This window comes from Lipotes vexillifer, unplaced genomic scaffold (genome assembly GCF_000442215.2).
Source record: "Lipotes vexillifer unplaced genomic scaffold, Lipotes_vexillifer_v1.1 scaffold341, whole genome shotgun sequence".
Classification (NCBI taxonomy): Eukaryota; Metazoa; Chordata; class Mammalia; order Artiodactyla; family Lipotidae; genus Lipotes; species Lipotes vexillifer.
Window position 1 is genome coordinate 802,543 of NW_006797957.1, and position 17,592 is coordinate 820,134.

The 17,592-nt window shown below is 39.7% G+C and overlaps 1 protein-coding gene across 1 annotated transcript in view; it reads left to right on the top strand.

Annotated features, from left to right (window-relative positions):
• The window catches only part of DYTN (dystrotelin), a 50,914-nt gene that overhangs the window by 2,681 nt on the left and 30,641 nt on the right, over positions 1–17,592 (top strand). The window contains exons 2-7 of the mRNA XM_007469987.1: positions 6,126–6,200; positions 8,991–9,192; positions 11,043–11,128; positions 11,639–11,739; positions 16,035–16,106; positions 16,366–16,529. Coding sequence (XP_007470049.1) covers positions 6,126–6,200; positions 8,991–9,192; positions 11,043–11,128; positions 11,639–11,739; positions 16,035–16,106; positions 16,366–16,529 — 700 coding nt within the window. The remainder of the gene's footprint in view (positions 1–6,125; positions 6,201–8,990; positions 9,193–11,042; positions 11,129–11,638; positions 11,740–16,034; positions 16,107–16,365; positions 16,530–17,592) is intronic.

Sequence of the window (17,592 nt, forward strand, 5' to 3'; positions counted from 1 at the left end):
ACCAGTGCACCTGCTTTGGAAGAACAACTTCCCCCTGATTTTAGTCCATGAAATTCTAGTAGCGTTGATCCCAACTCTCCCATTTCCATGGATGGCATTGATTCTTTGATGGGCCTTTCATACTAAAGCCTGAGTGGGTTGACTTCAGGGTGGCCCCTGAAACACTGACCCCTTAAAAGGTGGTAAGTCTCCCAAAGGAGTAAAAAGAGCTTAGACCTTGGAACACACACAGAAATGGACATGGAAACATTGCCTTTTCATTCTTTAAATTCTCCCACTGCTGCAAGAACAAGTAAGAAATTAATATCACCATAAATTATCCTGCCACATATGTTTGAATCAGTGAAATCCCCCCATCAATCCCTTGTTTTGTTTTGTTCAGGGCCTGCTTAGCAAAGGCTAAAGAGACTGCTGTGTTTCTAGTCACAAGCACTTCTCCAGCACACAAACCATTTGCTCCCAGTTGCCTGAGTTTTATGGTAATTGGCTGACAATAAATTTGAAAATAGCTTTATTTTCCTCAAGGCGTCTTCCCTTCAGCATAATAAATACAAGTAAGTCCTGGGCTCAAAGCTTGCTTGCGTGTGAAACCTTGCTTCCAAGTGAGCATTATGGGTATAAAGTCTATTTAATTGAAATTTGTTATCACAAGAAATATTAGAGATGCAACGTCGCTTGGCAGTTCTTTCCAAAGTGTGTGACTGGCTTCCTCTCTCACTGCCTGCTGTAACAATACCATATCTTTACCATTCCTCAAGTTTTCTGCTCTACCATCTCTTCCTAATTCTGAGTGAACTTGTCCCCAGCTTCATAAAAAAAAAACAGAAACCCTCAGACATGCCTTCTTTCCCACACCCACCATCATATTCTTTTATTCTTCCTCTCAGGGAACGAGGGGAAGTCCTCTCAGGGGCTTCTTGCCAAAGCGAATTCCTTCACCTGTACATCTTCCCCCATCCATTGCCTCTGCCTCAGAGACTGTATCAGTTAGCTACATTTCAGTTACTTGTAAGAGAGAACTCAGCTCAAAGAGGCTTTATTACCTTATATAATTAATTACCCTAGGGAGGACTAGCTTGCTCTGAGCCCAGACAATGTCAGTAGGACGTGGTTTCTCTCCATCTCCAAGTTCATCTCTACTGTCCTTCGTGTGTTGGTTTCATGCTCAAGCTACACATCCCAACAGGAGAGTAACTGCTGCTCCCAGCTATGATTCCAATTTCAAGTCCAACAGGAAAAAACAAGTCTTCTTCCCTGATAACTTGAACAAAGAGTCCTTGATCCAAATTTCATTGGTATATTCTTTGCCTGACTTTGGTTATGAGTCCACATCTGGGGAGGGCAGTGATGCTCTCATTGATCGGGTAGGCCTGGGCCACGTGTCCTCCATGGAAATAGGAGCATTGGAATGAACCCAACTAGAATTTTCATGGACTAAGATCAGGGGAAGGTGGTTCACCAGAAGAAAGGTGAACGGACGTTGGGTGGCTATGGGAACATGTTGTCCTCTGAGACAGACTTTGCTATATCAAGTACCTCCTGGAACCCTACTTCCTGGACCCTCAACCTCATCCTCTCTCCTAACCCCTCCTCCATGATCCATACATACATTTTAGAATCTCTCCTGCCTTTGAAAATTAGTTTTGATTTTGTGTGCTTTTCTAGCGATGGTCCTCTTTTCTTCCCTTCAGATTGAGGATCTTGAAAGAGTTGTCTGCTTTTATGTTTTTTTATTTACCTTACATTCATTGATCAATCCTGTGTAATTTGATTTCGGCCCCCATATCCCCATAAAAGTGCTCTTATGAAGCCTTTAATAGTCAAGTTAATCAGAAACAGAGACTAATTTTTAGCACATAGTTGATCTCCTTGTGGCTTCCAGATACTGAATTATTGGCTTGTCTCTACTTTCTGAAACTCACCTTCCTTGGCCTTTGTACCATTGCTGTCTCCTGGTTTCTTTGGCTTTCCCTTCTTCTGCTTCTTCTTAGGTTTCTCTTTCTCCTTTGGTACTTAAATGATTATGTTTCTCAGGCGTACTGTTACTTAGCCTAATTTTCTCTTCACTTAAAGCACTCTTCTTAGGCAACCTAGTAGATGGACATGGCTTTGCCCACAGTCAACACTAATGACTCCTAAATCTCTATCCCATCCTAAGTAGCAACCCTGACCCCCAGATACAGAGTCAAAAATTGAGTCCTGTTCAACACCCTGAACAGCTCCCCCTCCCAGCCAGTATTCTCTAAAACTTAGCTCCCAGTCTGGTAGCCACTAGCCACGTGTGGCGATGGAGCACTTGAAATATGGCTAGTCCAAATTGAGATGTGTCGCAAGTGTAAAAAAGATACTGAATTTTGAAGACAATAAGAGCAGAAAATGTTTTAATAATTTTTATGTTGGTTACATATTAAATAATATTCTGATAGATTAAATGAAATAAATCATTAAAATTAATTTCACCTATTTCTTACTTTTTAAAATGTAGCTGCTAGAAATTTAAGGTGACATATTTGAATCATACTGTATTTCTCCTATTGGACAGCAATACTCTAAAAATTTCTCATGGCTACTCCCTCAGTGCTGGGAAATCTCTTTAAGCTTCTCCTTTTCATCACCATGTGGAACCCTCTGGCTCTAGTCCAGCATTCCCAGTTTCTGACCTGTTGCCTTTCACCTGGACTCTGCTTGATCCACAAGCCTTCTCAGAAAGATACCTTGACCAATATGTCTGCCTATTCTCTCAGGTCACCTTAGCTCCAGGATTTGCAGTCCAAGGACCATGCCCTCCAACTCCCTGTACTCCAAGCCCAAGTCTCTGGGGACATGTCCCAGTTCCAGAATCCTGGACTCCCTAGTGTCTGGGAGGTAGTTTCAACTGCCTATTGGACATCTCCATTCAGATGTCTTACAGAAACCTCAAACTCAGATGTTGAAAATGAATTCCCATTCCACCTCTGTGCGCAAACTTTATCCTCCCCCATTATTTCCTACACTTGGTCTCCCTCCCACGTCCAATCAGCCACCAATCCCTGTCAATTTCACTAGAAAATTGTGCCTCATATCTCCCCCCAATTTTCTCTCCCCAGTACCATTCAGATCACTATCATGTTATAGAAAGTAAAAAATTAAACCCCTCCCATGATGTACTGCTGTCCCCAGATAAACAGTTAGAAGTTTGATATATAACCTTTCCTACTGTGTTTATTGTGTTCTTTCTTGCTATTAGTTTTCATCATTTACAAAAATAGGACCATACTAAGTTATAGACACATTGCCGTGGATTTGGGCTTATAATCATGCTTTAAAACATCTTTCAACCTCAAGATTGCCAAAAATTTCTTCTTTTAATTGTCTTAGAGTTTTAAGAATTCATGCTTAACTCTGTAATACATCCTGGTGTTATTTTTGTTTATGATCTGAACTAAAGTACCTATATTATATTTTTCTAAATAGTTATCCATCCAATGGCCCCAACACTATTTATTAAATAATCTATAATTTCCTCATTGATATAAACCACCGATATAAAGGGAAGTTGTTGATTCTCGCTGAGTTAAACCATCATCTTTATCATATGCTAAAACCCTATGTATACATAGGTCAGTTTCTGATTTTGTCCTGTTCCATTACTCTACCTGTTCCTGAAATAAGCACACATTGCATTTATTCTTACAGATTAATTTTATATTATTTTGTCAAGTTCAAAATGGTAGTTGGAATTTGGGTTGGAATTGCTTTAAATTTATAGGGGAGAATTCATATCCTTATGCTACTGAACATTCCTAATCCAGGAATATCCAGGAATGGAGGAAATAGATCTCTCCACTTATTCATATTATCTTTAATATAGCTTTCAGTAAAGCTTTATAAGGTCTTACGCATTGTTTTGTTTACTTTAGGCATTTTTTAGATGTTAAAAATTACCTGTTCTAACTGATTATTCTTGGTATAAAGCGGTGGTACTCAAAGTATAGCTCCTGGACCGAAAGCATGAGCATCGCCTGGGATTAGAAATGAAATACCCAGGCCCCCGCACCCAGACTCTGGGGGTAAGCTCTGCAATCTGATGCAAGATAAAGTTTGAAAACCACTGATATAAAGGAAAGTTATTGATTCTCATACAATTGCCTTAAATCCAGCCAACTTGCAGATGATCCTCATGAATTATCTGGATAGAGAGGCAATCAGAACATCTGTACATCTCTTCCTTCCTAAAATTTATAACTCTTATTTTTATTTGTTTTTGTAGATTAGAATTCCAAAACAGGGACAGCAAATAAGTTCCAATTCTACTATTATATGCCAGCTCCAATGGACTCATACTGACATCCTGGAGGGCTATCCTTCAAGGTCTATCAAGGAGATTCCGCCCTATCTGGCACAGTGTGGAGGGGACAGGGGTGGTCCTGATGCCCTGTATCTTATTTCTCTGCTTCAGACTAGAGTTGGATCACAGTGGTGAAAAGGGGGATGGGGGTGATTTTTTCCTGACTTTAACAGGGATGTCTTTTTTCTATCTCGCTTTTATACAAAATTTGCCTTTTATTTCTGACATTTTAAGGATGTTTCCTCTCTTTCTAGATCATGTACCAGTTTTTAAAAAATCAGAATGGCTGATGAATTTTACCAATGCATTTTGAGGATCCACTGGTTCAGTAACTTTTTTCCTTCTCTTAATATATTAATTAACTGTTGAACAAATTTTAAATTCCTGAAATAAATCTTTCCATATCATGGAACATAACTCTTTAATATGTTCTTGAAAATGTTTGCTAATGTATTATGTTTTATCTTTGATTTCATCTTAAATAAGATTTGTTTATTCTTTATATATCTGATTTAGATGGTATTTAGATGAGACTTCAAACTTCAGACTTTTGAGTTGATGCTGAAACCGTCCCATATTGGACAATTTTCCTTGGCCAATTAGACCAATTTCCTTCAAAGTCTGAAATCAGAATTTAACTAGTTTCTCTCAGCAATAACAATATTTTCAATAAAACTTTATCAAATGTTGGTATTACAGTTTTGTTAGCTTCCTAAAATAAACTGGGAAGTTCTCTGAGTTTTTAGAAGAGTTGAGTAACAGGGATTCCCCTATCCCTTGAAACTTTAAAGGAATTTGCCTGCAAAACTATCTCTGCTTACGGTTGTTTATCTTTGATGAGTGTTTTTCCTCGTCAAAAAGTCTTCTATAGTAATTAGTCTTTCAAACTTTTTCTCATATGTTTTGATCATTTCTATTTTCTATTTTCTATTACATATACATTTTCTATTACATATACAAATGTACAGGGTATTTGTATATTACATGTACATTTTCTATTACCTAGATATGGCTCCAGAGCTTTCTCTTCTCTTCTATTCTTCTATTCTCCACCTGTGAAAGGGGTGAATACATACTCAGTGCCGGGTAAGTGCTCAGAAATGCTAGCCACTGATGTAGTGATGTTGGTGGTGGGTAAAAGAAGGTATATTAATAATCCTTTTCTGATTATAAAAATAACATGTGCTCTTTCTAGAAAATTTAGGTAATATTGACAAGTAGGAAGAAAATAACTAAGAATTCAAGCACTCAAAGATATCCACTGTTGGATGAATGACACTAGAAATTAAGCTCCACGGGGCAAGAATTTTTATCTGTTTTGTTAGTTGCTATATTTCAAGAGCCTGAAATCATGCCAGGGCCATATAGTAAGAGCTCAATAAAAATCTGCTGAATGAATGGATGGATAGTCATTTTCATAGATGCATAAATATGTGTGTACATATGACTAGAATATATTAACAAACTGAATTTATATTCTACAGATAGTTTTTTGTCTTATTGCTTCATAGGCTATTTCATTTTTATATAAAAAGTGGAGAGCTTCATGGAGGAGTCTCCTCAATGGGGGGATTCCTTAGTTTGGTGGGCTCAGAGGAGGCTCTCTATGGTCATCTGCAGCCTAGGATAGCGTAGTCCATTATTATTTGTTCCCAGGTAGGAAAGAGAGCTCTAGACCTGGATTTCCTCACCTGCAAAATAAAGTAGGGCTACATGCTCTCTAGGATTTCCTTCTAGGATATGGGATTTATCTAATGAGACAGTCCTTTATCTATGATATTTCATGTTTTCTTTACAGATGCTCTTAATAGTATTGAGAATTCCATTTATAGAACAGCCTTCAAATTACGATCAGTGCAAACCTTGTGCCAATGTAAGTACAGGTTCTCTTGAAACCCTTGAAATAATCTGATCCTGATGTGTAATGTAAAATTCATAGAAAACCAAAAACTCCCCCCATGTGAGTGACTGCTGGATCTGGAAGGTTGGACCTGTGCGTCTACCCTACTTGTAACAGAGAAGATGGAGTGTGGAAGATGCAGCTGTGTGTTCCACCCACATGTAGCTTCACTGACTGACAATAGACAATAATTCATGGATGAGGATTTTAATTCTTTAAAAAAATGTTCCTACTTGGTTTCTGCAAATTTTTTGTTTGTTTATTTCCTTTTCAGGATACCAATATTGATGCAAAATAAAATCACAAAATAAGTTAGTTTAATATAACTTGTAGATTCAAATATAAACATTTCTAAATTCCTTCTATTACTTAAGACTTGCATTTTTAAGTTATACCCCCGTCTCTTTCTGAACCTGCAAAAGTAAGCTCAGATGAATAATCCTCAGGCCATAAAGTTTAAAAATCGCTTGAGAATTTCATGAGAACTACTCTTTTGCATTAAATTTTATCTGACTGAATGCCATGGTTTCTTTTCCTATACTGTTATCTAGGTCAAATACAGTAAAAAATTTTATCCTGTAAAATTTCTCCAAAATGAAATGACTTGGGTCCTGGCTGTGAAAAACGACAGGCATTCAGCATATCTGAAGTTACTGATTTCTAATAAGTTCTGTATTGCATTTTTTAAAAATCACTTTGCATAATTTATGACATTTATTACAGCAGACCTAAAAAGTTGTGTTTTTTATATATATATATAAATTGTATTATATATATAGAAACTGTATTTTATATATATATACACACACAAACACACACACACACACATACACATACATATGTCATTTTTCCTAAAGGTTGAAACTTTTTTAATATTTTGCCTCTGCCTAATAAGTTAGATAGACCAGTGGTTTTCAAACTGTGTTTCACAAAGTGGACATGGGTGTGAAGTAGGGTAGGAAAGGGCCAATGAGGTGGGAAAAGGAAGGAGAGGCAAGTCAAGAAAATCCAAAAGCGCCAGCAAGGTGGGAAAAGGAAGAATAGGCAAGTAGAGAAAACCCAAAAGGCTATCTCCTCTACCAGAACAACTCTGTTTTGCTCTATCTTCCATATTGCATTTCTGTGAAAGTATCCTTTGAAGGAGGGATTCTTGGCTTAAAAAAAATTTTTTTTTAAATCACTGATATAGACAAGTTACTTATATTATTCCAGAAATCAACAAAAGGCGGAAGATGCTCACTAAAAATGTACCCTCAATCATGTTACTTTCCTGGAGAATGTCTCCTATTAAAGAAAGTTAGCAGCCAGTGCTCACGTGAGCCTCCATCGTTGTTCATATGAGCCTGGGTGTGCACAAACAGTGTAATTCGAGGGTGTACCTTTCTGAATTTTTTATTACGCCTGCATCAGAAACAGTGAATATAAATAATATGCATGGGAAATAGTAACAGTACACGAAATCAGAAGTTGAAAAGTTCTACCTATAACAGATAACCAAACAAAAATTGGAAAACAAAAGTCCCTAACACCGAGATAAACATATCGTGAGCTCCAGGCAGCAGGATCTGGAGAGCCGGAGAGCGTTCCTGCGCAAATCTGGTGGTGAGATTAATGGACACCACTATTATCTGTTTTGCTGTAATACCGAAGTCTCGGCAGAAGACGCAGCATCCTGTGTACAGCACTCCAGGCCGAGGTGCTAGGTTTTGTGATTGAATAACGATAAAAGAGTTTGCAGTCTCTACCACATGCAGCCACATTTTTATCACAGTCACATCCCAAAACATACCCCTCACTTTCTTAGACGCTCCCTTTAACAGCAGTATCAGAGAACAAATAAAAATTGTTATCATACGTGCTAGATTTGTGTATGTGAGGTTGATTTACGAAGTAGACAGAAGTGCAGGGTTTTATCACTTCACAGACTGAAGCATTTTAAATGCCAGCAGCTCTTGGTGCCCCTGACATCCCCATCTCAGATGGCACAAGGGGGTGTTTATTCATTTTGTCTGTCATCCTTCATCTGCAAGAAACCATAGGGTTAGTTCTATTTCATTCTTGCTTATATTTATTGCCTTGTAACATTTTTAGGAGAAGCTGATAAAAAAAAATATGTAAGAAATAAACCATTAGTTTTTGTAAGCAACTTTGGTTTTATTAAGTGCCTTTCTGGATAATAATACTGATGAGACCAAGATCAAAAAAATAAACATTACTAAAGCAAGGGTGAACCTAAGGAGTCTAATTCAGCAACTGCTCTTTTATAAAGATTACTGAGTTTTTTAAGTAATACATTTGCATTTTTATACACAATATTCCTTCTTGAGCTAGGCTGCAGACAAGAAAAAATGATATTTGAACATGAAAGATGAATTTTCTCAATCCACTTAATAAACAGTATAAAAATGTTTTCCCCAACTTTTCACCAGTGTCCTAACTTCCTCGGAAAGCTATTTTCAAGTTTCTCACTTCTTTCCCTTTTAATTTCCTTTTATAAAGCCACATCCTAGAGGTTATACTGGGAATAATGTTTTAACTATGCTTTACAAACAGATGCACTTTTCCAAAATCAAATCAACTGTTAGAATAGGAACACTTGAATTATACACAAGAGAGATGTATTCAAATAGTGGCCATATGTAATTCCCTTAAAAAAACAGCTGCCATAAAAAACAGTCTTCATTAAAGACTAGATGATGTTTACTTTTTTGAAGCCTTTTGTTCAGATCAGAGGTGATGCAGTGTTTCCTTTGTTTCCTGCAGTGGACTTGATTGACAGTTCTCTGATTCAGCACGTCCTACTACGTCAGAGTCTCTGGGAGGCAAGAGAAAGCGCTGTCTCTGTGCAGCAGCTTTTTCAGGCTCTGCAGGAGCTGTTTCAGAGAGTCAGGGTGGAAAAACCAGGACAGGTGCACCCCAGAGCTTCGGAACTCACTCTGAGCCTTCTCACAACAATGTATGACAGGTGAGGCTGAGGGGACCATGCTGTGACCTCACAGAGGGTGTTTAGTTGCCTCTGGTCATTGACCACTTGGGGTTGTCTAATATTTGTTCAAGGTTTGATATCTAAGAAGTCTTCTTTGTTTGTTTGTTTTCCTCAAATGTATTATTCAGGAGGGGAACAAAGAAGTGCATGCTTATCAACCTCACTAATATGAATGACTCATGGACAGCAAAAAGGGGGAAAATCCACATTTTCATACAGACTCATTTCCACTCTAGAGAAGCACGCACACCTTTTGCTAGGGCAATTATGCATTTATGTATATATATAAATTACACTTTTCTCTTGCGTCCCCGGTAGTATATGTCTTTGCTTATTCCTTTATAACCAGTTGTCAGTTTCTGTTTGTGGGATAAAGTTGAATAACGTGTGCATAAATGGCTAACCTATCGTCTTAGTCTGGGCTGTTATACCAAACTACCATAGACTGGGTGACTTAAACATTTATTTCTCACAGTTCTGGAGGCTGGGAAGTCTAAGGTCAGGACACCGGCAGACAGATGGGTCTGGTGAGAACCCACTTCCTGGTACATAGAGGGCCATCTTTTGGCTGTGTCCTCACATGGTGAAAGGGACGAGGGAGCTCTCTGGGGTCTCTTTTGTGGTAATAGCAATCCAATTCATAAGAGTTCCACCTTTGTGACCTAATCATCTTCCCAATCCCCGTCGCTAAATACCATCACATTGGGGGGTTAGGATTTCAACATATGACTTGGAGAGGCACACATCAAACAGGTTACACCCTGTCAAAGGCTTGATTATGCATGCTCTAAGTCAGTGGTGTCGGGTGTGTGTGTTTGTGTGTGTGTTTACCACTTTTTTGCCCCACTTCAGTTGTGTTTATCTTACGTGGCCTTGACCCAGTAGCCTTCATCCTGTAGAATGGAGTTTTAAAAGCTCACAGTAAATATAAAACATTTGGAAAGTGCAGAAAAGAGTGAAGAAGAAATACCACCCCAAAGCCTGCCTCCCAAAGGCAAGCACAGTTTAACCACTCGGCAAATTCCTTACTAGTTTATTATTTATTTTTTGTTGTTGCTGTACAAATAGTATATAAGCATGTTCTCAAGTTATTTTTTCATGATTTCAGTCTCCTTAAGCATTATGATTTTGGCTGTCCTTTCTTGTATCAATGCCTGTCTCTAACAATCCCCCGGCGTTTGATACATTGTATTTTGTAGGTTTGGAAACTGCACAACCAGTGGGCACAGGGTGATGAGGCTCTAAGTGAGGGCCTGAGAACGGGCGGATTTTTTTCAATATAAATGTTTGCTCCTTCTGCCTGCCTTTTGGTCCTTGTCTCTGTTGTTTGGTTTCCCAGCATGTGAGCCCTAAAGGAAGTGAGACTGCCTGGTCCAGGAGGACCCAGGAAGACCCAGGAAGATGCCTGTGTCTCCAGTGCCTAGGACAGTGCTTAGTACAGAGGAAGCACCCAATAAACATTTGTTGAACACATGAATGAATGAATAAATGAAGGATGAAATATTTTCATTCAATTCTTAGTTCTGTCAAATTCTAGATATAAGAAAACTGACCATGAAAAGAGTGAACTTGTAACACGGTGTCAGAAATGTCCATTCAGGGACTTCCCTGGTGGTCCAGTGGTTAAGACCCTGAGCTACCGCTGCAGGGGGTGCAGGTTCCATCCCTGCTTGGGGAGCTAAGATCCCACATGCCGCCCAGTGCAGCCAAAAAAAAAAAAAAAAAAAAGAAAGAAAGAAATGTCCGTTCATAGTCATGGTTTTTATAAACCACTTCACCAAGAATAACCCTGCCTTCCCCATTCGTATCTCTGTTTTGTTGCCATGCAGCTCGGGAACGGGTTTTCTCAAGCTTGGACCTGCAGCCGCCGCCCTGATTGCCCTCTCAGGCGATAGTCCTCTTACAAAATACAGAGGTAACATATGTAGGAGTTTTGAATGTCTGAAGCGCAGTGACCACCAAATCTCTCCAACACGTTATCTGCTTCACTCACTCCTGTATCCCTGCCACACTGCTCTGGTTCGACAAGTACTCAGCAAGACTTAGAATTTTTCAAGATGTTGATCTATGCTTTCTAACTATTCATAATTCGGTGATCCTTGATATTTATTTGTATAGGGATTATTCAGACACCAGTAGTTATTATTCCTTTAAAGACAGGCTCTGCTCACATCGCCATTTACCAACCTTGTGGTCTTTGTCATTGATGTGCTAGATTATCAAAAAGTTGAAATGTGAATGGGTCTTCATTAGTTATCAAATTATTTAGTTTGGGAAGCCTTCAAAACAGCAAGCAAATAACCAAGAATTATAACTTTCGCCTTTATAGCTACAAATAAACTGTTTAGGATTCAAAGCACATATTCTTCGAAAATATATAGCAAGTATTCAGTTTAAAGATTTCTTTCCCCCCTTATGTGTCTAGCTCTTTTTCAGCTCTATGCAGAAAATAACAGGGGAGGTTATAATTCTGGGGGACGCATGACTCGAAGGATTTTGAGAAACCTACTAACAGATCTACAACAGGTAAATCTCCAATACTTAAGAATTCTAAATTTGTTCCAGTTATATTAGTCACATTTATTATTAAAGGATCTGATTTTTACAGTGTCAGAGCTTAATATAGCTCTCCATGCAACCTCTCTCCTCTTTACCTGGTATTATCTGAATATAGGCTGATCTATTGCAATTGCTTCCTAACTGGTTTGCCCAACTCAGTCCTCTCCTCTCTGCAACTCTTCCTCCACACAGCAGCCAGTGACTCTTCCAAAATGTAAATGTAAATGCCTAAAATTCTTCGTTGGCCATATTCTGTCATAGAATAAAACCTGAACTCAGCATCACAGGCAAAGCTTTCATGATTTGACTCAATCCTTCTCTTTTCAGAAAGAGGTAAATCATGATACTTATACAAATATAAAATGAACATGTATTCAAAATTTTATTTAATTTGTTAATTAGAAGAGGGCTCCAGTACGTTACAACTAGTTGAAAGAAATAACCAAAGAACAGACAAGCTGATAGATTAAGAATGTTACAATGAATTTGCAGGTGGACCCAAGACTGACTTTGGGCTGAAGGGGAGGGTTGTCCCTCAACCAGGACAGAATTTATTTGCATGTCTATAGATAAGAATTATTTGCATTGTGATCAGTTGTCTACAAGTTAACGTTAATGTCTACAAAATTATAAAATAGCTTAGTCAAAGACAGTGATGCATATCTCTATAGGTTCAGATAATCCCCATTGAAACAATATTCAGTGGTTTCTTTTGCGTATTCCACAGTGTTTAATTTTTCCTTCCATCACTGTCACTCTTGCGTATCAAAATTGTTACTGTACCTGACATGCACCAAGTTCTCCATGCCTGACTTGTGCAGGTGCAATCTGTCTACAACACCACTGCCTCTCCTTTCACTTGACAAATACTGTTTGCCTTTCAAGATCACTCAAATATCAGTCACCTCCTCACTGAAAGCTCCTTTAACTCTTGTACATAACTTTGTTATAGCACTGTCAAATTTTGTTGCAATTATGTCCTAGGTGTATGCTTTTCCCACTAGGCTACTTCTCAAGGGCAAGAATTTTATCTCATTTATCTTTATGGCTTGAAAAGTTCTTGACGCTAAAGCCTTCAACGGTGCTTAATGGAAACACAGATGAAATGCAACCCCAAATACTCAAATAGTTGCTTTCCATCATTTCCTATTCTTTAAGAATGTGCAAATGTAGTGTTTTTATCCATACTAGGCAAGGGAATTTAACCTCCTTAAAGTAAATATGTTTCTTAAATATTAAAATGATGTAAAATCATGTAACCAAGCAAGATCTTCTGCAAATGGGTTAAGCAGGCTCTGGATTATCTTGTGTACAGTGGTCACTGTCCTTCTGTATCTTTTACCCCTATTTCAAGGATGTGTCTGTTATTCTTCAAGCCCCTGTAAAATCCCCAAACTAGGTTTTCCTCACAGTGAAGCCATGGTAATTTTCTGTCATTTTTCCCCTGGGTCTGGACGGTAGGGGAGAAAAAAATTTCTTTTTCCTTGATCCACCTTAAGTTCTGTGACTGGGGCCCTATAAATTGGACTGGCAAAAGACAGGATTAACAAGAGAAAAACAAACCAAAGTTTAAATGTGTACGGTGCATACACATGGGAACACCCAGTGATCAAAGAGGTGGATGGAACTCAGGCTTGTAAATTACTTTACACTAAACAAAGGGAAGGGGGCTCTGGGCTTCTGGGTTGGGGGAGGCAAGTTATGAGAAAGTGACCGGGAAATAGATGGTGAACAAGAGTTGTTTAGTAAGGTTTGTTATGCAGATTTCAGTCTGTGATTTTTCCATTAATAAGTGTTGTTAAGAGTCCTCCTCTTCCTGATAGGGAGAGGGAGACACTATTGGTAAAAAGAAATTTCCTTTATAGATGTAAATTTCCTTTACAAAAGGAAAATCTGTGCCCTGTCTTAATAGCTTTTTCTGCATCTACTGGTTCTCAATGGCCTTTAGTTCAAAATAATACATATGCCAAGGGCTCATATTTGGGGGTAACATATTCTGGTACCCTTCAGAACCGAGGATTCTGAACTGGGGATAATTATGATACAGGTGAGAGTGGGTAAGGAAAGAGATTATCAGACAGGGAATATGATTTAGAAAAACCTATCCAAAATTACCTTTGCTTTGATTTGGCCTTAATAGTAATAGTTTATGTTCATATTGATTGTAATCATTAGTATTTAATGTATTCTGTAAATTCCAAATAATATGTAAGATGTTCATATTTTTTAAGTGGAGCAATGATTTCTTTTTTTTAATTCCTAAGGTTCAAACATCGTATGTAGTTATTTAAGAGCCGTTCTGGTGGTTGCAGCAGCACATGGGCCCTGTTTTCTGCTGACTCCAGGCATATGTTAAGGAGCTGCCTCCCCAGCAATCCCAACATCTTAGGACTCAAGCTGCAGGGAGCGAGGGAGACTGGGAAAATCTGTCCATCCATTTGTGCAATCAGGCTTGTTACACTAAGGTGTTGATGTAATGAAAGAAGATGGACGGAGGGGCATTTTCCTCCTCCTGAAGTCCTGTGCTGCTTCCTCACTACTACAGCTGGCCCCAGGCTCGCTCCCCATCCAAGAGGCCCCAAAAATCTGCCCTTGCTTCAGGCTCAGCTGAGGTCAATAAGCTGCCGAAATGGCAGCTCCTGCAGCGCTGTCTCTCCCCCGCAGTGCATTAGTAGGCTCCTGAGAAAGCTGTTAGGAAGGTGGAGATTTGCACAGCAAATTATCATCCCATTTACTACCATTAAGAACACTGAGATGGGTTCCCATAGAAAATTCCAGGCCCTACCGTGTGATCCCAACCCCTCCCCCAAGAATTGTAATGATCATTTCAAGTGGTGTTCTGCCTGTGCCGGCATGCTATCCAGCCACACTGCATCCTTCCTTAGAACACCTGCAAGAAATTAGTCAAATGGGCAATTAATCCACAAAATCTTTGTGCACACACTTAAAAGTCAAAAGTGTAGGTTAGAACCCACTACAGAAGTGAATTTTCTTGTGACTGGTGTCAGAATCACAGAGCTGGCAAGTGGGTCCTATCTGATCCACATTCCTTATTTTACAAATGAGGCTAAACCCCTTTCTCAGGGCTCAAGGACGCCGTCCAAATAAGTGCTCCAGTTAGCTCATCAGCACTCTCAGGCCAAAGCATGGTTAGTGAGTTATTTTTTCAGACAAAAGCCAAATAACGCATCGTACTTATTCAGCTGGTGATGGGGTTGTTATCAATTTAAAGTACAAGCCATCTTGTCAGGGTTACGCAAATGTTTGTTGACTTCTGTCTGGCTAATTGTCAGCAAAGTGGCTCTAAGTGCCACTTTCCTGATTAGAAGAATGTTTATTCGAGTTGATGGACTCAGCAGGGGGGTCTTTGAAATTACTTCTGAGCTTGGGAGCAATGCCTGCTGACAGACTGTGCCTAGAAGACATCAGATGTGAGACTGGGACCCACAACCAAATGGCCGTAAATGGAGGTGACAGGTACATGTATCTGTGCATATAGATAATGTCAGGGCCAAGGCCCTGGCCATCTCGGCAGTCACAAGGGGTTCTTAGTCTCTGAGTTAAACTCCTTAATGGGACTGATTGAAAGATGGAAACCATGGAGTGAGATAGTATAAATCAAGCCATTGGAATACACATCAGGACTGGGTGTGACAAAGCTTTGGGAGAACCCCTCAACAGAGTAAGGAGTCTTAGAGTGAGCTCTCAATTCTGCAGCTAACTTGCATTTGTTTGTTTGTTCGCTTGCTTGCTTCTTTTACCTTGGGCAAAATACCAGATCTCAATTACTCCTTGCTTTAAACAAGGATGATGACTGCCCTACCTCAGAAACTGGGATTTGTTAAAATGAGACGATGTGAAAGTGTTTGAAAAGGTTTCCTTAAAACTGCCCTGAACTTTAATACAGTATCGTCGTTACTTGTAATCCATAGGTGCACAAAGGCAAAGAAACATTAAATATTTGACTGGGGTCAAAAGAAGAGAAACGATGCAAGCCGTCCCTGTATTTCCCCCACTGCCAGACTTTCTTCTCACTCCTCCTCCCAGCTCCACTTCTTTCCACTTGTTCACTCATTATCTCTATTCATACACTGCACAAAACCCACACACGTCCTGTTTGCCTAGACTGAGACAGCTCATCCAGCCTCAGACACCAGATACTTGTGACGTTATGGCCGCAAGCGCCACCGCTCAGGCATGACTGGTGGCCACCTATTTCTCCATTTCTTGATCGCTGACGTGGGGTTTCTTGCCTCTTGTAGATCCCGACTGTCATGGGGGAAAGTCGAGCTCTGTGCTCTGTGGAGAGTGCTACACGCAGCTGTTTCCACGGGGTGAGTGCCATTCACATGTCCCTTGGACCTGGGGGGCAGACACCACTGCTGACCCATTTAAATCACAGACCTACTACTCTACACCGCATCCTAGACAACCTAATTTAGAGGTAGACTTGCCCCGACCTTGCATGTGATAAACTTCTTAAGCAGAGCCTACAGAAACAGAGCCAGAAGGGAAGATGAAAATACATTTTCATCTCTACAAGAGACCAAAGTTCTGCCTAGAAACACATCTGAGTGTGCCATTGTTTTTCAGGTGTTGAGCTCAGCAATTAAAGAAGAGAAATTCCTATCTTGGTTACAATCTGAACCTCCCATCCTCCTGTGGCTCCCGACCTGCTACCGACTGTCAGCCACTGAAATGGTCACTCACCCTGTTCGATGTAGAATCTGCAGGAACTTTCCCATCACAGGACTGAGGTAGTCATTCATCACTCTTACACGGCCCGTCACTCTCCAAATGGGTCTGGAGTTGGAGCTGCATCTCTCCAGATTTTTTTTTTGTGGTCCTTCTCACACATCTAGAACTCAGTTGATTTTGGGGGGTCAATAAGTTCCTGTATGAGTGATCCTGCTTATAATACATTTTATTTTACCTTCTATAATTAATGGAATATTAAGTTCTGTTGACACGTACTCTGACCGCTAGATATTTTTGTTCCTTAAGGGGAAATTTTTTTGTCTTTTGTTACCAAAAAATGCTGTTAAATACTTTGGAACCATCCATAATAAGAACAATAACAATAGTTTACATTCTTTGCTTTTTTAAAAATTTTATTGAAGTATGTAGTTGATTTACAATGTTGTGTTAATTTCTGCTGTGCAGCAAAATGGTTCAGTTAAACATATATAGATTCTTTTTCATATTCTTTTCCATTACGGTTTATCACAGGATATTGCCTATAGCTCTTTGTGCTATATAGTAGGGCCCTGTTACATTTGTTAAATGTTGAACGCGTGTTAGGTTGTGTAGTTCACATGGATCATTTCATGTAAAGCCTGTTACAACTCTGTATAAATGTGGTATTATTATGCCTAATTTGCAGAGACACTAAATAACTTAAACTTAAGCTCACATGGTTAGCAAATGGCAGAGGCTACCGACCGAATCCAGGGTGCCTGCTTTGCAACCGTGATGCTCTGCTGCCGCCTTGTGCAGACAACTGAGAACATTCCTTGAACCCAAAGGAATGATGAGGCTTTGTGGGAGCAGCTCATGCCAGAGCTTCTCTGGCCTCGAGGAAAAGGCAGATTTGAAAGTTAGGTTTGGACACTGGAGATTCAGACCTTTCCACAGCTTTGAGGATGACAGTCAAAATCCCATATTAGGGAAGGGGTGTTGTAGTTCTCTTGTCAATAAAACAATAACGGGCTTCCCTGGTGGCGCAGTGGTCGGGAGTCCGCCTCCCGATGCAGGGGACGCGGGTTCGTGCCCCGGTCCAGGAAGATCCCACGTGCCGCGGAGCGGCTGGGCCCGCGAGCC